This window comes from Colletes gigas, unplaced genomic scaffold, assembly GCF_013123115.1.
Source record: "Colletes gigas isolate AHSC1104 unplaced genomic scaffold, ASM1312311v1 Colletes_gigas_Sc00022, whole genome shotgun sequence".
Lineage (NCBI taxonomy): Eukaryota > Metazoa > Arthropoda > Insecta > Hymenoptera > Colletidae > Colletes > Colletes gigas.
In genome coordinates, this window is record NW_025106651.1 from 69590 (window position 1) to 94648 (window position 25059).

Sequence of the window (25059 nt, forward strand, 5' to 3'; positions counted from 1 at the left end):
AATCAGATTTCAGATTTCGCGTGCATCTATAAAAATTGCTTAGCTTTTCCAGATGCTGCGGCCAAACTAAATATTTCGTAAAATTCGCGATGCATATCCTGAATGTATAGCGCAGTATATATTTCTGACAAGGAGATTTGAAAGCAATGCAGCTCAACGTAGAGAATGCACTTTTATCTCGGTACTCTCTACGGAGCAATGAAAATTCGAAAATCAATATGTTTCCTATCGTCACAATTTACGTACAGCGGTTTCCAGTGCTCTGTTTATTTTTCTTTACTCTGTCTACGTTACATCCATATATTCCCTGTAAATTCGTATCACATACATCTGGAAGTAAAACAAATTTTGATGTTGAACTTCAGAGACAAAATAAAAGTAGATTTTTTCAACACTTTGTCACTGATTTAGATTTTTGAATCCTTTTAATAACCCGATGTATGACATAAATAACTTTTCTATGCACCTGGTATACAATTTTGCTCGTTTATCAGAGGATATAAACAATATAGCTATGAAAAGAACATTCTCGTCCTTGTTTTATTCTTTTCGTTGTCCTTTTTCAAATCGATCGACATCTATTAGCGTCAGTTCAGAAGCAAAACGAACAATGCGATTCAAACGTGTGGCAATAATTAAACTATAATAGTCCCCGATCGATGATATGACAGGATTACATCTGATTAACACCCCGTAATAGTTCAGAGTGCTTTGCTATCGTGTAAACCATTCCTCAATGCTAGTCTTGGGATTATACATTGGTTATGAATGCAAAGCACGATTCACACAAACAAATACGACTCAAACAATGATGGATGTTTCTCGATAGACAGCTGTACACAATTCATTTAGGCACTGCAGGTTCCATTTTAATTTTTTAATATATACACGTATTTATCTCATAAAAAATTCAAAAACTATATCATTTTCATAATTCATTCTATAGTAGCTATTTCTGAATTTATTAAACTTAATTTGGAAACACGTATTTGTCTATAGTACAAAATACAGAAATGTAGTTGTTGTACTTTGCTGCATAATGTTGAACGCAATTTAATTACATACGAATTAAAACAAGTTTCTCGAGAAACACACACTCAATCATTGGAAAGGAACACTGTACTTTTCACGTCGCAAGTGATATGCAGATGGTATGCATGCCATTGGAATTGCAAAGACTTTTTCAGATTCGTGCCAATTTGTATGTCGATTTTATGAGAGATAAATTAAGTACAATGAGTTTTACCATGTTTCAACCTTGTATTTCTTCGATATGTTGCTCTTGCAATTTTCAGAGTTTTATATTCACGTGCGACGAAGGTCTCGTTTTTTATATGGAGGAAGATCAACAGAAATTTGACCTACAATTGAAACTGGTACTAGTGTCGATACAGTGACTGAAAAATATACAGTGGTTGAATGTTAGGTTAGAAATGAGCTGATACTGATACGGCGGTTCATTATCGATATAGAAATGAGCTAGTGTTGCCTAGTTGTGTTGAATATCGATGTAGAAATGAATAGATACTAGTTGAACTGCGGAAACGCAATGGATTTTAAAGATGGCAGGTTAGGTCAAGGTTCAGGAAGTTTTGATTAAAGACACGGATGACAGCTAGGATGACGTAGGATTCGTAGGGTAATGCTGACACTGTGTTTACGGGTGACATATTGTTTGCGGGTGAGAAGTCAAGCGTACATTAAAGAGGGTAGATCACAAATTAGTAGAAAATAGATAACTAACAAGAAACATCGCTCGATTAACAATTTAAAACTTTTACGAAACTTGGCACACAGAATATAAATATGAAGTCTATACATTCTTCGTTGGCTGATTACTTATGTTCAAAATATTCATATGCAATCATCCTAAAAAGAAACCATGAAATACGCATCTATCCTCTTTATGCCAGAAGTTTAATGCAACAGTACTCGTTCGTGTTGCACTAGTTCGTGTTTGCAAATTCTGTTCACACTAACGAAGCGGCGAGGATCAAAATTTAGAAATAGTCGTGGGTGTTTGTATCAAGATAGAAAATTATTCGCATCAAAGGTTATCGTCGGTTTCATTCTATCGAATTTCAATAAGCCATGAAAGAAATGACGCAGCGATACCAGACGATGCTATGTATAAAATGGTAATGCTCAAATACCCGTATACAATTGCGTCACTTGTATATGATAAGAACTAAAGGACTTCGTCCATCCTATCAGTTGACCTGAATTTTATCGAGAAAAGATTTTAGCAAAGGAGGTAATCTTTATATTCAGTAGGGGTTTATTATCTCCTGCTCGACTTGAATTTGACAGAAGTGAATGTAAAATAATTTAATAGTAATACGATGAAAGTTTAGGTACGTTTTCCTAAAGAGACGCGACTTATCGTCGAGAATTTCACGCAGTATGAACTGTAATAGAATCTCGATAACTGCAGAGAAATGGGACTGAAAATTCAGACAACTATGGAGATCATACAACGATCGGGGTAACTAATTTAATAGGATGGAGTTCCATTTATCTGGTTCATCTCCAGTACGAATGGTCACTACTATCTCCAACTTTGCTTGTTGCTATATAATTTTCCCTTCCACTTGACAACACAACACAACACAACAGATTAGGTTTTCAGGCAATTATCAAGGTTGCATTTACCGAGTACCTATTGTATCTTTAATTGTACTTGCTGAACGAACGGTTCTCTTAATAGGTTTCTTTGTTTAACAATAATTCCAGTTTTAATCGAGACTAACAATTCATATAAAATTAGAGAACTGGTTTTCAAACGTGACAAATAGCTCAAATATACTACGCGAAAAATAATTGAAAACATTCGAACGATTATCTAGATTAAGATTTATTCAAAGTTATTCGAATAATTCACAACCTAGATCGTGAAGAAGCTACATCGTTATCTTGTTGAGGTTTCAATGATACTTGGATTTGAATTTTATCGATAGCATAAGAAATGTCAACAAGTACATTTTATCAATACCAATGGTAACTATTTCTATACTTGTTTGAGTCATTTATACAGGGTGAGGTACTTAAGACAGGCCACTTGAATAACTCAATTAATTTCGATGATAGACAATAGTGCTTGAAACGAATCTTGGTTTATTTCAAAATAATTTACTTGCATCTCACGCGAAATAAAGTTTTCTTACGTTATTTGTAGAATAAAAATTGAAGTGAATGCATCATTTCAAATTGTTGTTTATTATTTTATTCCAAATAACATGTACCCAAGCTTGATATAATTTCGCGTTAAAAAAGAGGATTGTATAGAGTTGCACGTTGTATTAGTACTGCAATTTATGGTCCGTGAAATGATAACAAACTGCGTAAGCAATATCGAAAATACGGAAAAACGAGGTTAGGGGTCTCACATGCAATTGTGCAACGTCCATACTGCACGAGCGTCGTGATCGAGGAAGGGGATCGATTAATACGCCAATCGAAACGGAAATGTTTACGTGTCACGAGCATTGCATATCGTATGCAATCAGAAACGGAATGTATCACCCATACTAAAAGATTTTTATCTATGCGCTAAAAGGATTTTATGTGAATGTTATTATATTGTTCTTAGTATTGTTCATTGATAAATATTAATTTATATTTTTATAGTACATTTGGAATAACAATCGTGTTAGGAATTATTTTAAGATATGGTTTCTCAAATTTGTAGTCTGGATACGTTTTCTTATTAATTTATATCAAGCCGTAAGAAATTTAGTATTTAATAAGAATTCACTCTCACGTGTATTGAAAATTACAAAATTCAAATTAGTGGTTATTTGCTTACATACCATTAAGTTCCCTCAGAAACCCAGAGAAATCATTCGAATGCAAAATCGTCTGTTGAAAATTGCAAACGTATGCGGGCTGCTAAAGCCCCGTTTTAATTAACAAATTTGTAGAGTGAAATCGAATGCCTCAAACGTTTTGTTTACACTCCGTTCCCAATACGATCACTGTGTTTTACATGTAGTAAATGATCGTTTTAATTAATCGAATTCTATGATGATATATCGCAATTCTGTAACCCAGTTTAACAGATAAATTGTTTTAAAAGTGTCTATAAAGTATATTCTTTTGTTAAATATTGTACGATGATTTAATTAATTAAAGTGAATCGATACAAGAAATAATCAACTAATCTAGTAACTTGTCATAGTTCTCGTTGAAGAGAATTATTTTTCATTTCAAACATAATTATTTAATTGTATAATTACCAAATGAATATGTATGAGATCAAATCGTTTTCGTGTCGCTAAAGATAACCAGATGCCATGATCGAAAACATTTAGATGTATTTTTATTTCGTTAAAGCAGGAAATGCAATGTCCGAACAATAAAACGTTCTGATAATGGAGGTTCTGCTGTATTTTATCGATAGTCACACGCAAAATTTCACAATTTTTCGCCAGCATTGCGTGCCCGAGCAGTCGATCAACAGCATAACGTAGCTTGCATGTTGCAATCCTGTTGCACGACATCGGTTCTCCTTTTTATGAAATAATGAAACCAGCACGAGCATGTATTCGCTCATTCGAGCAACTCGCCCCATCAACCGAAACTCACCTACTCGTCTATATGCCTCGACTCAATGGGATACGCGAATTAACATGGCTAGGTCAAGGGTGCAATTTTCCCCAGATTGGTTTTGCTGGATGCCAGCTCGCCGTTCCGCGTACTTCCTCTATTCTCCCAGGACAGCCCTGGGAGTTGAAAAGACGAGTCTCGATTCACCAACAATCAAGTAGCACGCGTAAAGAAAATGTGGACAGCGTGAATTAAATTTTGCTTACAAGAAAAGGTCTCCAAGTGTCTCCATGGTCTCCAATTCACTTTTCGATGAGCTTTTGTGCAGCGATAGGACTCAAAGAACTGAAAGTTTTTCGCATTAGATGACCAAAATTTATTTTATCGAGGTCTTATTGAATTGCACGTGGAGAATTTATCAAAATCGTATCTCTTGATCAAAGTTCCGCAAGTTTAATTAAAAATAGTTTTGGGTCTCTTCTGTGAAAGGGTAGACGTAAATCTGGAATTTTCCCTGCTAAAATTACGGTCTGAGGGTATTTTAACGAAAAGTGAAACAGAGTCATTATTAAAGTAGCACATATAAATTTTTCTTTATGGATATCGATTATTTATTAGAAAAAGGAGACAATATTCTGGTTAGGTAGCTCGGTTGAAAGAAATTGTTCTCGATATTAATTGCCTTTCACAGGTACACCGCCTGCATTATCGGAAAACACAGAGGCCGCCCTTTGAAGCCAACATTGGTAGTAATTCAGCTGTGCATGTATCTTGTCAACAATGAATTAATACAGCGAATTTTTCGTACATAAATTTCCACTTGCTTATTCTGTTAACATGAGAAATTCAAAATTATAGTATTAATAGCACGGGGAAAAATTCGATTTAATTTATTCAGGAATGCGAGCGTTATGTTATTGTATTCGATTCCAAACAAATATTTTTATTGGATGATGTTAGAGTAATGTCACATAAACAGAAATAAGAAAGACAAAATGAGAAAAAAATGAGAAAAGGAAAGTTACTTTATAGGGTGAAAAGTAAGAATTACTTTATTTTAACAAAGTTTACTGCTTTCCGTTTGTTCATTTTTTGAACAAAATTGTACACTGTGCAGCGTCGAAAATTTCTCTGCGTGTTACTAAATCTTCTATATTTCTGTTTGTTTTATCAACAATTCGTTTGTTTTGTTACGTAACATATGCTTCGTACACATAGTATTTCCAGAGAGACATTATTTTAGGATGAGAAAGTATGCTAACATCATCTTGGAGATCTTTTAACAGCTATGAAACGCAACGAACATCTATTTACCCCGTGTATAGCGGTACTCATTAAGCGCGACTAGAAGGACAATGCTGTCTCCAGGAGAAACCAGACGACTCCCAAGCAATTTTTGTCTTCGTTTTGGTCCTCGTGAAAGTTCATTTCCTTCAGCCTTGGTGTTTCCGGAGCGTACCCGTAGACAATTAACATAGGTCGCGTAAGAGAAACCTACGTGATGTTATTACTCCTCCAATAATGAGTATTTATGGAATCGACAATCGCTTCAAGAAGCCACTTAAATTTAGGAAGTATCACTTAGATGAACAACAAACCACTTATCTTAACACACAATCTTATAAAGGTCACTTACATTCTGTCTCTCCAATTTTAAAAGTGAAATTTAAAACGTCCAACATATTAGGAATATCACTTTACCTTGCCTTGTAATAATTTAGTAAGAAATTACCTCTCAAAGTATTTTTAAAAACAGAAACATTTTATCGAAGAATGATTTCTAATTTTATATAAAAGTTAAAATCAAGATAAATATGAAAAAAGCTGCTTAAAATATACTGTGTTAATTTCAGAGTATTCGAAATAAATGTGATAGCTTATTGTAAATTTAATTAAAAATCTTGTTCAAATTGAGATGGCAATAATTAATATTTATTAGCAGCAAGGTTCATTTAATTAGAAAATTTATTTCATTTAATAATTTTTAATGCCGTATTTACAGTGCAACGACTTAATCCCAAGAAAAATGTAGGTCAACGTTTCTTTGAGAACTATTGCGAAACGTAATTTCGATTTATAAACGCCTCGTACAATTTGCTAAATTGCTTCGTAACGTCATATCCTTACACGAAACAGTTCGAAAATTTCGCGTGTACCAAGTACTACCTGCGTACTTGCTAGTAAGCCAAGTAGTTCACCGAAGCTGATTATTCCATAAATACACACACCACTTCTACTTGATGTGAGAAGTTTTATTCTGCATTTAATTATAATTACTACAAATTCCATTCCTTTGAAACTGGAGTCAGAAATAATGTGGGATTCTGAATTTCGACATCCCTTTGAGTCTATCAATCATTTTACTGTTTAATTGATTATTTAATTAACTATTATTACATCTAACCTTCGATTTACACGGTATATTGGTTCCATAAAAGTTTCGTATATGTCGTGAGTGACATTTATACGGAAAATGGGGAGACGGGTTGTTTGTTTCCCAATATAAATTGAACGATCTATTTTTATATTTGTTTCACATAACTTTCATACACGAAACACTCTTTTAACATTTAAAAACAAGTTCCATCTTTTCTTTTCATCAGTTGGGTATAAGTTGTTTATCAAAGTTTGTTCTTTATTTCTATTTTGTCACTTAAATAGTGTGTCAATGAACATACGTATTAATATGCTTGGTTGAATTGAAACTCAATTCCTTAACACGAAGTCGTTCTGTGTTATTTCCACTTTAACGCGTCGTTAAGTAGCATGTAAATCGAGGGCTGAATATGTTTGAATATATTAAGGGTTAATTGGAATACTAGAGGTATTACTATGTATAGTGTAAATCTACACACTCACCATTCAGTCATGTAATGTCTACTGATGATGAAGACTGGCGAAGCAGTACGATTGCTTTCGGTGCCGTTCAGGCTATTGTCTGTCCCGTTCAAATCCATCCCACCAGGTAAAAATCACGGTGGCAGTAACCTTCAGAGTCACTGACACCTTCACCTCAATACCCAGTCATCTTTCGAGCATTCTGAAATTAGTATAACGAATCATAATTGTAGCAGAATTAATACGTGGAGTTTGTTTTGATCAATCTCACAAAATTTAGCCGCGAAACTTGAAAATTGTTAAAGTAGAAACGAAATATTGTTAAATACAAAACTCTTGATATTTATAGAACGTTTCTCATGCAAAAAGTACTATTATATAATTCGAATTCATTTACATAGTGTGTGCTGTACAGAGCTAGTAAATTTGCGAAACACAGGAATGCGGGGTTCGATTGTTTAACATCGTGACTTTAAAGTCACCGTCACCGTATTTTCCGCGTATCACCGAGACCCTAAACGTAGAAACGTGATCAATGGTGAGGATAGAGCAAATGGAAAACCTCTCGTTCGTCCCGTTCGCAAACTTACCAGCTCCCTACAATAGGGAAACGTAAATATTTTTTTGCGTTCATGGCACGGTACGATGATTTCTGCGGAAACCAGCGAGAGTTTAAATTAGGATTATTACAAAATAAAATCCCTTCGAGCATTTCATTTTGTATCCAAATGGAAATAAATTTGCCACGTGAACAAATTTTGGAAATGCGTGGTATAATATTTAAACGTTTAACTAGAATTTATTGTAAAGTTGTTACAATTTTCGTACATTGTAATCAGTTATCTAAAATTCTTCGAAAATTGAAGTTTATTTTTCAATAAACGTTCTACTGTGTAATAAAGACTCTTTGTAATATGTTCTTCCGCTTGAAAGGTCGATTTAGTTATGACAGCAAATCGATATACCGATGTTCATCGTTCAAAACCGATCGTCTTTTTACGTGTTACAACAATATGTTCATACAGAACCATCAAAACTTAGTTTTGAGAATATTGTATACATTCTTAAATAGTTGTTCAAATTATTTTCTTTTGAATTTCTTTAATATTAACACATAAATTGTGATATGTGAAGTTAAAACACTCATGTACTATTATTTTTATTAGGAATTTAAGATTTGTGTTTTAAAAGTTATATTGTCAGCATTAGATAATTTTGTTGGAAGAAAACATTAAGATATTGAGAAAATTTTCGCGAATACGAGAAATGAATGGGTACTCTAACGAACGTTGAATACCAATTAAGTAAGTTTCATAAACTGATCGTGAAGTTGCACCGAATACAAATAATCATATTTAATCAAAATATCACCTAAAGCAGACTGCATGATATCGAATAGCAGAAAAGCATACATGATTGCTTTTCATTTAAACATTAAATTTAATTAAAATTGCGCAATTTCGAGATTGTAAATCACAAAACAAACAACTTCAATATATAGATTATCGGTTAGTTGTCCAGGTATAATAAAGCTAATGTAATTAATTTAAAATTGAGACGATTTTAGGAAGCGCTAATAATTTCCTGCTTAGGTACGTTCAGCATAATTCAATGTATAAGTATCCGTGCTCGACGGTAAATTCTTTTTTGCAGCAATAAAATTATGAAGGTCAAAAGAATGAATTGCAAAACGTGTCTCGCATGTCGCACGATTAAATTGCTATGATTTCACTTGTGTTTGAAACTAGTATTTGCATGATGAAAAACGAAAAAAATATATATTTCTCTTTTAGTAACATGGTATGTACTAGATTTATTTTTTTCGTTATTGCTATTTCATAGTACTTGAACATTCGTTTAAATTCAGAGATAGATTTCCTTACAAGACTGTCTTCTAAAAAGTTTAGAAACCACTGATCTAAACAGAACAACACATTTAAAAGTTTCTTCCTTGTTAACGAGTCCAAGCTTTCCAAAGTCTTATAGTAGAATTAGACCAACCAACGAGGAGTTTCGTGACAGTAAATTTCTTAGTTCGACTGTTTAAAGAAGCAGTAATAAGAAAAGAGTAAAATCAAAAAATCATCTCAAAATCTTCGACGAAATTGTACAATTTAAAAAAAAATGTCAAATATTATGGTTAGTAAATGTCATTTAACAGATCAGCTTAAGCATTACAATATTTCGTTATAATTGTATTTGCTGCATAACGTAGTTGCATTGTTCGTACAAATTAACCCAGGCAAGTAACAAGAAACCCTAATTTTGTTTATTGTGTCTGTGTATTCTGTGTATAAAGAGGATTCAGCGTCAGTACTCGTGATAACCGTAAAAGCTGTAGGAGAGTGATGTTCCATTTCGACGACAAAACAATAGTATGATTTTCGTGAGCATCGTTATAATAGGTCATGCTAATTGGGGCCTCCTACGGTACTAGAAAGAAATCCCTTTCTTTGTTACATTATACATACTTTCAACATTGGTTCCTCTTTAGAGACTAGCGCATACATCAAGTAAAGATTCTAAAACGTAATGAATTTATTCGTAAACGCTGCTGGGATTGATGCTTTTGTTAGACAGGGACACCTGAAGATGAAAGGTCTAATATAATGACGAAGAAAACGGTACCAAGTAAAAGAATAAAAACGTTTTACAAATACAAAGACAAAGCTGACTGATTATAGTTCTCCTAATTAAAGTGGAATCTTTGTTATTCGAGTTATTCGAATAAGATGAAGATACATCATTTATTATGAAATAAAAATTATAAAAATAATTTGAAAATCTTCTTCGTTATTCGCTCTATTTTCCCCAGTTCGTTCGACTTGATATTTCACATATTTTTCATAACGGAGGTATTTCAATAGAGCTACATCCGTGCTTCGTATAATCCGAGGCCTCATTTCTGAATCACAGAACGACAGGGTATATTATTTTCGGAAGTATATTCCTCTTACTTAATTTCTCGTTAACGTAGATAATTAAATTCACAAGTGTTGCTTGCAGTAAATCCAAGTTTCAAAGTGCTTAACAAACATCAAACGAGTAAATGCGAAGTACATCCAGGAGATATTTCGTGAACTTTGAATAAGGTCCTTGTATCATTTTCTACGGAAGATAGAAGCTATCGCGCACGTAGTTTCCGACTCGAAAATAATATCTTAAAATCTTTTCTCCTCGAACGAAAAACGTAGCTCGAGATACTTGCTTATCCTTTCCTCGACACTCTACACCTTTCAGTATTCTTTGCCTCATTTCGCGCTATCCGAACGCGAGGAAATATCGCGGAAGTCGATCTGCCCGTGTCTTATCGTCTTCGTACGTCATGTTCGTCAGGATGCGAGCGGGCGATACATTTTTCCCATCCTTGCAGATCATAGCGGTCGCGTTTGGTGGTAGGGTTAAACGAGCTATCGTGGCACATGTCGTGCCTCTGTGTGCAGACGATATGAAACGACCAAGAGATAATGAAAATGGAACGTGGATAGGACCGACGCTACACAATTCTGCGACGGCGTAAAGTAAGAAGAGTCTGACGTGTCGGAAATTTCAGGAAACGAGTGCTTTAATGATCGTAAGACTGCAGAAGATTAGAACGCTCGCGCAATCAACGAACCGATTTGCAACAAGCCGAATATGAAACACGATATAAACAACATTTATTCGACCTAATTTTTACACGGATGTTTTTGAATAATTGGAGATTACTCGGAGAGGAACAATTATTTGGTTTGAGGAGGAACGAGGGAAGAAGTATTATTTGTGGAATTGTGTTACGGAAAACATGTTTTTCATTCCACGCGTTATAATTGCGACGGAAAATTCAAACTGCGCCAGCGAGATACAAGAGGAGATAGAATGAAACTAATTATCGTAATTGTTTGAGAAACAGCGTGGGTAACTGGATAGATTATGTGTGAATGTGATAAATCACTGATTATTTAATATTTTATAGTATCGTTTAGAAATACAAGTTGATTTCATTTTGGTTAGAAGGTCGTTATTTGTAACAGAAAAAAAAGGAAATTTGACGTATAGTTTATTTTATTATAAGCCCGTTTCAGAATGTAGAAACTTATTAAATTGAGAAGGCAGCAAAGAATGTATTTTTTTTATTTGATTTATGTTCAACTATATTAGTTTGCAGGTTCAAACAAGTCAAATATTTCCAGTACTGGCAAAGAGTGTAGTCTAAATAACTGTTTTTAAGTGACTCGAGAAATAAAAATCTAGCGAATTTAAATCTGGGCGATGCGAAGTCGGCGAAGACCAGACAATTGGTCCTGCAGGACCTATCCATCAGTTAGAAACTCGTTCGTTCAAAAATTGCTTGGCTACTCGGCTGAAACAGGGCGATGCACCACCATGCATCAATCTCATGCCATGTGCAATCTAATGGTTATTCTTCCAATAAATCATGCAAATAATTACTGCAGAAATTGACACAAGATTTACTTGTCAATCTTTCATTAATCAAAGCAGAATTATCGAATTATTATTAATCAAAAATTGTTATAAATATGTGAAATATGAAATATTCAACATACAGGGTGTTCGGCCACCTCTAGCAAAAATTTTAATGAGCGATAGTAGAGGCCAAAATAAGACAAAAATCAAGAATACCAATTTGTTGATGGAAGCTTCGTTAAAAAGTTATTAACGTTTAAAGTGCCGCCCTTACTGAATTTTTTTCTCGAAAATACGCAAGATTTCGGGGGTATGTCTATTCACCAAAAATGACTGTAATTGAACCCTACAACCGAAAATAATTTTTCCACAACGATTTGCAATTTTTCAATTTTCTCGAATAATTTCACAACTTCTCTATTTTTTTTCTCGAAAGTGGGCAGGATTTCGTGGGTATGTCTAATGACAAAAACTGATTGTAATTGACCCCCGCAACCGAAAATAATTTTTCCACAACGATTTGCAATTTTTTTTCTCCGTTGAAAAATTTAGGCACCTAATTGGATTTTCAGTAAGGAATTTTTTTCTCGAAAGTGCGTACGATTTTGAAGGTATGTGTAATGATAAAAAATGATTGTAATTGATCCTCGCAACCGAAAATAATTTTTTTAGAACGATTTGAAAAATTTTTTTTCGCCGAAAAATTTCAACACCTACTCGATTTTTTTTCTCGAAAGTAGATAGGATTTCGGAGGTATGTGTACTCATCAAAAATGATTGTAGTTGACCCCCGCAACCGAAAATAATTTTTCCAGAACGATTTGAAATTTTTGAATTTATTGTTAATAACTTTTTAACGAAGCTTCCATCAACAAATTAGTATTCTTGATTTTCGTCTTATTTTGGCCTCTACTATCTCTCATTAAAATTTTTGCTAGAGGTGGCCGAACACCCTGTATAGATAGAGTGCATTCTATATGAACAAAGTCAAGTTTCCTCGAAACTATTTTGAAATCTGCTCCAAGATATATGAATATTCCCGTATGAATAAATTTATACGTTTCGTAATTCGTTCCATCGAATATTTGGATTAAATCAGAATCGTGGTCACGTAAAATGCAAATGAATTGGATTTTGAAAGCTGCGCACGGGCGACAAATCCTCCTAAATGGATGTATCAATTGTAAACAAAACGACGGAACAGCCAACGATTACGTTTTTGGCGCTTTTTTTCGAACGGCATCGACTACGGAGTATTCTCCGAATAAGGTTGGAAATCGCTGTACAATAGCTGTTTCCCGTCCATTCTTTTTTTTGCGCGTTGTTTACGAAATCCAAGCGATCTGCAACTGAAATGTTTGTTTCCCGGCAGCCGTTGTGATCCTGGCTGCTTTGCATCTATTTGTGGATACGTGTATACTGCCTGGTGGAACACATCGATTACCGATGTGCAGTTTTTCAATGTAATGTAACGATACGGACCTACGTGAAAAAGCGGTTTTCCACTTTCTAAACAAAGGGACTCGCTAGAAGTTTGACAGTGGAAGAACACGTTCGAATCGATACGGTTGGGTTTGAATTGTATTAACTGTGTTTGTATCGCTTAAATGATAATAAAATACGCGAGTTCGTCGATTCAGGAAATATATTTCTTCATAGAGAACAGCTCTACGTACCAGTAGCAATTATACAGCTCGATAAAGCAATTATCTTGTGGCATGTAATCTGCTAATGGTATAATCGATGTTGAGTCTTGAGTTGAATAGGTAGATTATCTTTAAATGATGGATATTTAAGTACGAATTGTTATCTATAATAAGAAACGAAACATAGGAAATTCGAAATTTAAAAAATAGGAAAAGAGAAATCCATAAACTAAAAGAAGACATCAAATTCAAGAGTTTTATTGCATTATTTGAGAACCAATAACGTTCATTAAATCTTTCTAAATATAGCCAAATTCGTAAGACATCGGTAAATTCGTTTTTAATAATTACGGTAACTGGATTATCGTGGTTCGAGTGGTTTATGTTAATACGTGAATTAACCAATGTGGACCGTCGCTTTCTTATCGTTCCTCGTGAAGAGCTTTCAAACGCCACTCGAGTACCACGTAATTTCGTTTGCACGACCAAGAAAAAGTGGTTATCACTTAGTTTGAGCGAAGGAAGTTGCCTCCCAGTCAACTGATTTAATATCCTCCAATAGCGGAGATGGAAGTCGCCACGGTTTGGAATTAGATCGATATATAACTACACAATTATATTTTCTTGAGGAGAAAAAAAAAACCGTCGTCAAACCTAGTTTAACGTCTTTTCCCTTCCTGTCGACTTTAATCAGATTCCCCGCGATTAACCAGAATCGGACGTTTTGTTCTTTTTTCCTTTCTTCGACGGCATATTTATTCGATGACAAAGCAGATATCATCGACAAATGCGCAGCATCTCGTTCCACTATTTCCATCAATCAACAGAGTGTTCGTTCCAATAATTAACGCATCCCATTAATTGCCCATCTAAGCGTACAAATTTATGATCAACGATTGTGTTTGCTTTTCAGAAAATATGTAATCGTTCATCAATTTTGGGAACAATACGTTACGAATATTCGTTTGAAACCTTTCTTCTGCAATTTAAAAAATTTTCTTTCAGAGATAAATGAAGAACATTTTAATTTCTATAACCCATTCAATTGTTGATGTTGAATTTCCCCAGAAAGTATCAGAGAATGTGTCAGAGTTGAAATATTCACCAAAACTGAACTACACTGTCCGACACTTCCACGTCTCTAAACCACTTACCCTATAGTGAGTGTTAGAGATATAATGAACTCTTCAGGCGTACTCAAGTAGCGTGTTAAGTGACACCTTTGCAGAAGAAAGCCGCCAACTCTATTCGTTGACACTTGTTACAGGGCCGCGGCTGCTAGATAGGTACAGGCCCTTAATGGGCCATTGTATGTGCTCGATACTTAAAAAAGATCACCGAGGAAGGAGAACACTAGTCCAGTCCCTGGTAGACTCAATTCCTCGACTGTGTCATTTCTACGCCATTCCAGTTTAAATTCCATAAATTTTGTCTCTTCCATTTCCTGACAATGGCATTTTCACGCCATTACAATTTCAGACCTACAAGCTCATATTCTCTTTCCTCAGTTTATGGCTATTGCGTGCGGGATCCAAGAACAAAGAATTAAACTTAATTTTAAATCTACCGCTCGCCTCGTGCACAGAATTTCTTTTTTATTTTTAGAGAGTTTTATACTTCTTACAAATTTGGATACCAAAAGTGTATAATTTATTAATGAATGCTAGGTAGCTTGACTAACGAGTCCACTAAAACTTCCTTTGACATCTCTCTTTCAGTTTCTTATTTTTCAACCTCATAATCTTAACGAGTGCAAGGAGAATTGTGTTCCGTTACTATTAAATTCGAGTTTGCACTGTGTAAATGTAAGCTGGGGTCGAGTGAGGCCCTTACTGACAACGTCTGGGAAACGTGCTTGACGTTTATGGCTCGGTAAAAACACTGGAACGTATTCTCTGGAGACAGTCATGGCATTTATAGCGTTAAGGAGTCGACGTTTGGGAGATGTTTATGGCTGGAGAAAAATTGGACGTCTGAGACATCTAATTCCAACACAAAAGGTGTAATAGTTGAGACAGGGTCGTGACATGACCCGTACGAAAATTTTAGTTCAACGTTTTGAGCCATGAATTTTCTTTTACAAATATTTAGTGTTCGCGCATTTTACACTTTACATAGTTCCGAAATTATTGAAACCCGTTAAAATGTACAATATTTTATAACAAAGCGCAGTGTCAATTATTACATCGGGCAAATTGTTCTGCAGTTTTCTCGTGGATGCTTTTTTTATTTCAAAGCAATTAGGCTGTTGGTTTCGCTTGTTACCACTGCCCATGCTTCCTGTGATGTATTTCGTGCCTTTTCAGTCTGCACCTAATTGTTTTGTATTGGAATATCAACGCTACTTCACTGCAACTCGCATGAACGCCATAGCCAGAAGAATCAAATTTTCTGGGAAATATTTTTGTCAGAGACATCCACATTTTTTTAAACAAAAAGATATATTGCCATTCAGACACAAATATAAATTTTTATTATTTCTCTGTTTTATATTATTTTTAAAGAACCGAACTACCATTTTCTAAGAAACAGTTTTACGTTCTTCTTTCTTTGGCCATAGAGGCGACAGGAGGAGATATTTTGCAACGATGTAACCATAACCAGAGCAAGCAAATTTCTTATTTCTCAGGGTATCGGAAAGTTATTTACCATTTTAGACCCGGAGGCTTCGATATCGAAATATAACAACTTTAATTTCATGAATTCGACTTTCGAGGCGAGTTGTTTAAGCTCGAAGCAGCGCAGAGAGCAGTGATATACGTACATACTACTCACACGCTCGAAAAACATGTGTAGATCCTATGAAATAATATTGCTTTGAATGCACCTCTGTGTGCTTTAATGCATTTTTGCAATGGATGAAACTATTCTCCATGCACCGAAATTGTATATCACACGTGCCTTCTGCTTTGTGATATTCAACACGTTTATCACGCAGCCGCATAAAAACTATAAATTTCATCCACGGTGGAAATTAATTGGAAGTAGAAAAGTCTTTCCTGTCCTGTAGTTTTGTATTAAAACATAAACTGTCGCAAGTATACCAGTTGATTGGTATATTTGCACGCAATACATATGGATGTTTATCTTCGTCCTTGAAGAATTAAATCTAGGCAGTGAGATAATGTATGCAGCTGGTTTCTCGTGTTCCGTTCATATAAAAAAATATTTTCATGTATAACAAAATTTTATTTCACTAATACTTTACACGAAGAATCAGGATGTGATATTTGATATTATAACGTCAAAACTAAATCTTCTGTTTGATACAAGTTAGCTTATAAATGTTTTCTTACAAAGTTGCAGAACAGACACAAAATAATAACAAATTAATTTTCCGTTTAATACAACATGGGAATCGATTGGTATTTATCTAACGTGTTTACACGAACCTCGTTTACTAATTGGGGATATTGTAGGTAGATGCTGTGGCTTGTGTTAATAGCAAGTTAGTAAGTTGTACGATTTAGTATCAATATACAGCTTGTGTTTTCGGATCGAGAACATGCCAATAGATATTCGAGTCACAGTTTCGCTAATGGAAATTTCGTAGCTGCTCTAAGGGAATATGAACGAGGATTCTCTCAGAAGAGTATCGTACATTAGATCATCTAGTATATAGACACAAGATAATAATTAAATTTCTAAAAAGTTCCCTAAATTTTATATTTACTATCTCAGGAAATTTGAAAGTGTTATTAACTGTCTGAAAAAGTGTTCCACTTTCGATCCGTGTATAAATGATCACAAGAGCAGACCACTGTTCGTCACAATCGTTTCGTGATTCTCGATTCATGACATTTGTGACGCGTGACAAGTGTCACGAAAGACATTTTGCACCTTTCGGTTCGACCAGGAACGAAATGAACATTTATAGATGTCGTATATTTTAATCGGTGGGAGAGGGGCGGTCTAATTAAAAGTAAAAGCAATTAAACTTACCGCGATTTCGGAAAGAATAGCAATTTCATAGAATTATGCCATACTAACAAGGTAGAACAAAGCAGCATCGCCAGGCAGCTTCGACAAACAAGGTTCTCTGCCCTATGAAATAGAATTGAGTCTGTTACTTTATGCAATATTGAGCGCTCAAGGAAACTGGCTTTTTTAGCATCACTTCGTTATCGTGCAATGAAGAGTTAAAATTTTTTTTCAGTGATTCAATCGCTGCGTATTGAATTATTGGATGGTCGTAAAACGTTTTTTTAAAATTTAACTGAGACTATTACGGCCAGTGATGTATTCGCTATACTTCAGCAAATGTAGGTATATTGCAACTTGATGCAATTTTAAGTTTTAGCTATAAATCAAAGTGGCATAACGTTGCAGAAAAGTAATAAAATTTTCAGAGTTATTTAATCTGGAAATAATTCTGTGAAGAATCTAGTACTTTTGATACAGGGATAAACGAATTCAGCATTTCATTTATCGATCAGATACTTGACCGTGCACTTCAGTATTCAATTGGTATAAAACTCAGAGTAAGACAACTTGACATATCGTGTTCTTTGGAATTTATTTTCGGTTGTAAAGTACTCACCTTTGAGGGGCCTAGATAATTCATTTGAAAGATGAACATGATTGATGCGAATTAAATTTCTTACAATAGCAAGTTACAATGTCGTGCTCGTGTAAATGCGATGCAAGGCTAGAAAACCAACAACAGATGTAATTAGCTTTTAAATCAAACATTACAACACAAACTTTCTCGTTCAATGATTGAATTATTACTGCACAAATTTGTTTATCCCGGACTGATCTTTATAGTAGGTTTGAACCTCTGTTATGCAACTTTTAACCACTTGTATATGCAAATAATGCCAGTGGTTGGAGAGTAATTGGAGGTATCAAATGGTATAACTGTTAGCGTCTGACGCTGCCAGATTTCACGATACCGGCCCCAGACTTCGTGGAACTTTTAAGTCGAAGAGATTTTCTGTTCATTTAACATTTTGTTAGCAGAAGCAAAGAATATCCTGATGGGATTAACCAAGATTAATTTCTTAAATAGAACACGATATCGCAGTCAGCGTATGTTTAAAAATATAAACAAAGCAAAGTAATTGTCCAGTCGGTAGTAATTTTAATTAGTGCAAGACTCGCTAGTGCTCAGTGTTCTGTGTAAAGAAAAACGCCACTACCGAGTCTTATATTAATTAAAAACAACGTTGGCTGAGCTATTTTACATTCCTTTATGTTTCGAAACGTAGGGTGGCTAAAAAATTATTTTTCTATTTGTCACTGCGTGGGTTTTAAACACTCATATTGATCAAATAGAAGATTATCTTATTTTATTCTTGTATCATAAATAAAATAAACAATTGTGCAGTCTAATAACAAACACATTTTAACTGGAGAAAATTACTGAATTTTCTTTTTCGCGTTAAGCTAAAATGAAATTTAAGAGTGTGGTCGTTAAAAGGGTTGAGAGTCTCTGGTTTAAAGCGTAGCGATTCTGTTTCTTTCACTTCTAGTAATAAGCGAACGTGCCACGAATTTAGAAGTGTGAAAAAAAAAATTTTTTAAAAAGTTACTTCTTAACAGATCGTTGTTAATGGGCTTTTAAAACGGACGATCCGGTGCCTGGGGGTAATTCCGCATCGTTGCCAAATTTTCGTGTACCACTTTACACAGAAGTCCGTTATCATTCAGTCGTCAATCAGAACACTCAGAAGCAATTAAGCCTCGAGTCAGCTATCAGTCTACAGTTAGCGTAGAAGTAATAAAGCTTCTATTATTGCAAGCGCAAATTCAACTGGCCGTTCAAGGCCATTTCGTCGACTGTGAATGACGTCACAAACTAACTTCTGTCTTACGATAAGCTACTGGTCTTCATATTTGAGAGACGATCCGTGTATATTTGATGGGAGAAATTATAGCAACGAACTCGAGACACATTCCAAATCGTTCAGATACCATAATACGTGCTTGCAACATATAAAGCTCGCAGATTAGACAAGAAGATATTATTTGAAAATGATTAATTGATTATATTCAACTTCATAAATGTACAAAATAACATCTTTCAGACTGATACATTATTTTTTTCTTTTTCATCCAATACTTTTTTCTTATTGTACATAAAAAATTCTGTTTCGATAATTTCTGACATAATCGTAACGCAACTGACTACTTGTTATTCTGTGCATTCTGTAATACTCAGATTTTCACAATAAAACGCGCTCTTTTGAAATAATGCTCCGGCTTACGGTGAAAGCTTTAGGCAACATCGATAATCGCTCGTTTGGTTCTCTTTTTCTTATTCCAATTTCCAATTCAGAAATAATCGCGCGGGAATGGCAAAAAATTCAATTCTACGTCTGGAGAAATTCGTTTTAACGTGGAAAATGTTGAGTAGTGATTTTTCAAATTTCAACACAGTTATATGAGGCATAGCCTAACGAATGGTCATTAGTCGTAAGATTAATAATTATTTCTTAGTATTTTTCTAATCTTTTCTAAAAATTTGTAAAACAACTGGAGAGAGGATAATTCTTCGTCCAAAAGAAAATAAAAATTATTTCTTTGTTCTTGATTGATTAGCTTCCCGTTCAATCGAACACAACTTTGCTAACGTGTCTGACCATTATTTGCTATTTCTACTTGTATTGGTGCTCGTAAACCTTGAAGGTGGCATGGTATTAACTGTTTTCTGTCGATCTTACTATCTTCTAACTAGTTAGGGACAGATAAAACAGACAACACCGCGGCACCGTGTCAATGTTTACAAACACTAGTAGAAATAATGAGTAATGGCCAGACACATTAGCCAAGCCGCACTCGATCGCACGCGTACCCGACGAATGTTCGATATTGATTTCCTCAAACGCAAAACTTTTTATGTAAAAATATTACAGACTTTTACATACATTTGTTTTCACATAAGGAATTACCCCATTATCGGTTTTACCACGACTTTAACTCCACACTCTCCAAATCTAGTCTTTAAACGAACTGTTTTAGCAACACAAACGAAACTTTAGATAAATGCGTGGAAACATTATTCGAAAGATTGGAAGAAATAGAATTGTTCGAAGGGGGTTGAAAACATTTCAAGAGCGAAACATGCGCTTGATACTTATTACTCAAGATGTTCGTGACGGTTTTCCCATATTAGGTTAAACGCAATTCACGAAGGGTGGCGTGTGCTTGCAGGGTCTCGTGCTCTTTATCAACTCTTTTGCGAAATGTGCTTCGTCGTGCTTCGTGATATATTATAGTAGTCATAACTATTTATCTAGAGTTTTTTTTAATGATTGCCATGTGCGTTAAGTAGATTCGACTGGAAATCTTGATAAACAACAAATCACAGTGGTACGTTCTGTACAAGTACGTCCTTATAGAATCTTTGCTGGTATCGGGCGTATTTTGTGTAAACATTCTTGTAAAATATTTAAGATATCCAAATTCTTCGGTTTTGTGCGTTAGATTAATTTATTTCATTTAAATAAAACCGCCTCTAATATCAAGACCTTTAAAAATGAATATAAAATTTGAAACACACTTTTGTTAATAGCAACGCTTCTTGATCGAGCACTGTATGCAATTCATTAAAATAATACATTGATTGCAATAAAGCTGAAATATACAAAAACAGTTATACGAATATCGTGACATAACAGCATTTTATTCTGCCATATTTCTATCCGGTTATTAATGATTTTATAAGGAACAGCAGTTCAGATGTATGAACATGCAATTAAATTGCGATCGACTGTGTGCTCAGATAATTGATTAAATGCGTCTCAGTGCGACGTTATTATCGAATTTCTCTATTTTTCAAATTTCATTTATTTCTCCGAGAATATAAAAGCTTTGCGTTGCTTGCATTAATTATTGATCTTTAAAAGAATCTATGGCATAATTTGAATCGTTAATCAGGACTGAAATTAATTTTGTTTTCGTTTTTATGTATTCAAAATTATTACGAAACTTGGAAAATGTAGGGCAATATCTGTCACTATTGAATGTTTAAATGAACACTATAGCATGTGTAATTGCAGGAATATAATATTGTCATGAAGAATTTCTGATTACATTTATATGAATGCAATATTAGAAGTTAATGATATCTACACACATTTTATCGATTGCAACATGGCATCGTGAATCTACTTGTTACTTCACAAGTTGCATAGTTGAATAATTCATAATATTTTCTGTAAATGAGACAACTGAAATGTTTAATATTTTCTAATAATAAATGAATTTATTAAAATGTCTTCCGTAGAATTCTACTGCTCGAAGTAATGAACGTTTTGAACTATATCACCCATCGAGTGAAGTGCCATGACAGGATAATACAACTACAGGTTTCTTCATACACGAAGAACAGACTAATCGATATTTATCGATTGTCCTTTGGAAACCTAGCACAGAACGCACGAACCAGAATCCTTCTGCGTTCCGTGTCAACTAATCCTGGAATTCTCACGCAATAATTAAATTTTTTCAACAAAACAAGCTTTCGTTTTCGTCTTTCGGTTGACAAAATCTACAAACATACGAATGCGTGTACACAAACGTTTTACAAATTGTAGAAAAAAAAAATTGAAAACATTACTGGTCTTTCATGTTATAAAAATGAAATCATATTTTGGCTTTCGGAATTATGACTATATTTTAGACTTAAAAAAATATTTACTAATTAAACTATATAATAACAAGTTTCCTATTAAACAGAGCAAATCATTTTTCCATATAAAAGAAATATCAGAATTGACCAATATGTATATAAGTTAATTTGTATATTTAGATTTTAATCAAAGTTTAGACAGTCTCAAATAATTGTTCAAAATGTTTTATCTTAAAACAAGTGACCTTAATATTATATATAATTTTCTATGCAACGTTTATCATGCTCTCTAAAGAAATCTGTAGTTCAAGGTGGCCACAGTCATTCTTTCGACTATAATTTGGTATAGTTTTCAACGTTCGGAATCAACCAAATCCATGCATATATGTATAACAGTCATATGCTGCAACAGTGTTCTTTTTCCCGGCAACGTTCTTCCTACCTAACCCAGACCTGTCAGTCATGGCCTCAGTATAGCCTGGTTGAGCGGAATAAATGGCTCTGGAGTCCGTTTACGTCGGGGTTGGCACCACTGGCATTCGGAATTTTCACCTAGTCCCATAGCGTGCAGTCAACGGTTTTTGAATCTGAATAATTCTTCATATTTTCGTCCAGAAAAAGATCTGCTGTGCACGCGTTTCTCTTTCCACGGGAATTGCGGTCAGCTTTACATTTTGTTTAACAAGGCGTGATCGTTGGAATGTATGTGTAATTTTTTCGATAATCGATCGACGATATCACGCACGCATAGCATTAAAGCGAAGCTGAATGTTCCATTTGCATTTGGTGTTTGAGAAAAAGGTGATTGCTTTAAAAATTCTGTTGATAGCAGTAGTAAAAGGTTTAAAAAAAATCCTTATGACCATTGGTTCGCTACATTTGACGTCATTTCTGACGTAATTCATTTAACATCCGCTATAAATATTCACTAATGAGGAAACGAAATAAATTCTAATCACATTTGAAATCCTATCAGACTAGCTTCAGAAGTTACAGAAATATTGTAAACTATAAATATCTATATTTTGAAAACATTTAAATTATATGTGACTTATGGATTCGAAGTGTGTACCCTGTTTCTGTTTCTTCCAAAATCATTTCGCGAAAACATTTACGTGCGATGAAAGAGGTTCTCCAAAACACTCAAAGCTGAAATGGAACGGAGTTTGTGCGGGAAATAATTAACGTCAAGATTCCCAGAAAATAAAACTGTAAAAATGGAATGAGTGATCGGCAACTGACCTTGCGTGCCCTTCTAGAGGACTACGATGAATTAGGCACGAAAATTCGCGGAACTTCAATTCTCGCTATCGCACTTGGTCATGCTTCTCCGAGTTCTTGGTTTCATCTTCCGGTTCTTCGATATTCTGTGATCGGTATAGAACTTTCACGAAATTCAACGATCCACGAGTAACATTACAAGAAACTCGTTCGAAAGACAGTTTTACATGGTTCTCTAACAAATTGAGAATGCCACTTAGATCGAGTACCATTCAACCGATCGAATGTACTCCATTTCTAATAAGTCCATCCTCCTTTTCCTCGTACTTCGTACTCTGACACTATTCTTCGACAAAGAATTCTGGATCGACAAAGTTGTTAATCGATGGTAACTTTCACGAATATCGCCTGGATCTTCTTCTTGTTCGTAGCAGCCATATCTTCCCAATAACTCTCGTTGTTCTACTTTGTAATTTCCGGTTGATGTTCGTAGAATCCACGGATTGGGGAGCTCAGTAGGGACATTGGCCAAATAACTGTTCGTGAAGCGAGTGTAGCGTCCTTGGTGGCTTCGTACGAGGCATCCACATGATCGAGAAGTGTTTCCACTGTCTTTTCTTTTCACTCGCGCACCACATAACTCGAGCAAGTGTCAGACTGAGGGGGGAATACCAGAATACGAGAGCCAACAGCGGGAGGAAAACAAAAAGGTAGTCGAGGGGTGGATGGAGATTCTTATCCTCCGGTATCTAAAAAGACATATCGATCTTGTTCGAGGGAAGGACACGGGCAGAAGCGCGCGACTTCCGGCTCCGTCGCGTTCAAAAATCTGTCCCGGATGCGGTTCGACGGCGAGTCGGCCGACGGACACGCGGCGAGAATTCAAGTGAGCGCCGTGAGCGACGCGACGCTGTGCAGCGTCGCCAACCTCGTTTCAGGAGACGCTTGCGCACCGACGCTCGGCGCCTTTCGACGTCCGCGTAGGGGGATGAATCGTTTCACCGTGGCGTTGTTATCAATTCACCTAGTTTTCTCCATAATCGGCCGGGAACCTGCGGCGTCGGTTAGGTGTGTGAATTAACAATGAGTCACTCGATTGTGACAACGATACGTGAACGTTGCAGAGTGATTCTGACGACGGTAATCTCACTGTTTAAGGGATGATGTTGGTTGCCGAAGAATTCTAGTACGTCTTATTCTTTGGTGATTCTTCTCATAATATAAAAGCTCGACAGACAGTTTTCAATCGAACGAATTTACACGGTTGAAACGAAAATTGTTTACGTGACTGGTAAATGAAATTACTGTACGTTATATTTACGCGTAATATTACCGAGTATATTTGTTAATTACTGTTAATACTGTATTGGATAGTTTTGGTAAATATTGGGTAGCACATAGATGCTTTAGAGATGTCTTCTGTGTTTATAACTTTTCTAAGTGTTTACTTTAACTAATTAAAATTAAAATATCGTTAAATTCAAAGCGCGAAGTTAGAAAGTTAGACCGATGTTATCGAGTAATATATTGTTCTATGGCTGGTCCATAGTTTCCAGTGGGATTAACGACAACATTTATATATCTAGACAGGAGATCTATCCGTAATCACCTTTATGAAATAAAGTAGAGCAGCTTGTGAAATTGTACCTCTTATAATCCTCAATATATAGTATAACGGTAAATCATGTGATTCAGCATTATTTTGCGTACACAAAATGTACAAATCGTAATTCAAAGAATGAAATTGAACAAATAAACAGTGACAATAATGGAAGGTTAAGTTGAGATCATTAATAATTAAAGGAAAAAACTTAAGACTAAAATAAT

General features: G+C 35.0%; 1 protein-coding gene across 1 annotated transcript in view; it reads right to left on the minus strand.

The window, feature by feature from the left end:
• Nucleotides 1-23352, minus strand: part of LOC122401173 (muscarinic acetylcholine receptor gar-2) — a 40635-nt gene extending 17283 nt beyond the window's left edge. The window contains exons 1-2 of the mRNA XM_043403137.1: nt 23254-23352; nt 7405-7585 (exon numbers count right to left, since the gene is read on the minus strand). Coding sequence (XP_043259072.1) covers nt 7405-7502 — 98 coding nt within the window. The 5' untranslated portion in view covers nt 7503-7585; nt 23254-23352. The remainder of the gene's footprint in view (nt 1-7404; nt 7586-23253) is intronic.
• Between the last annotated feature and the right edge of the window lie 1707 nt (nt 23353-25059).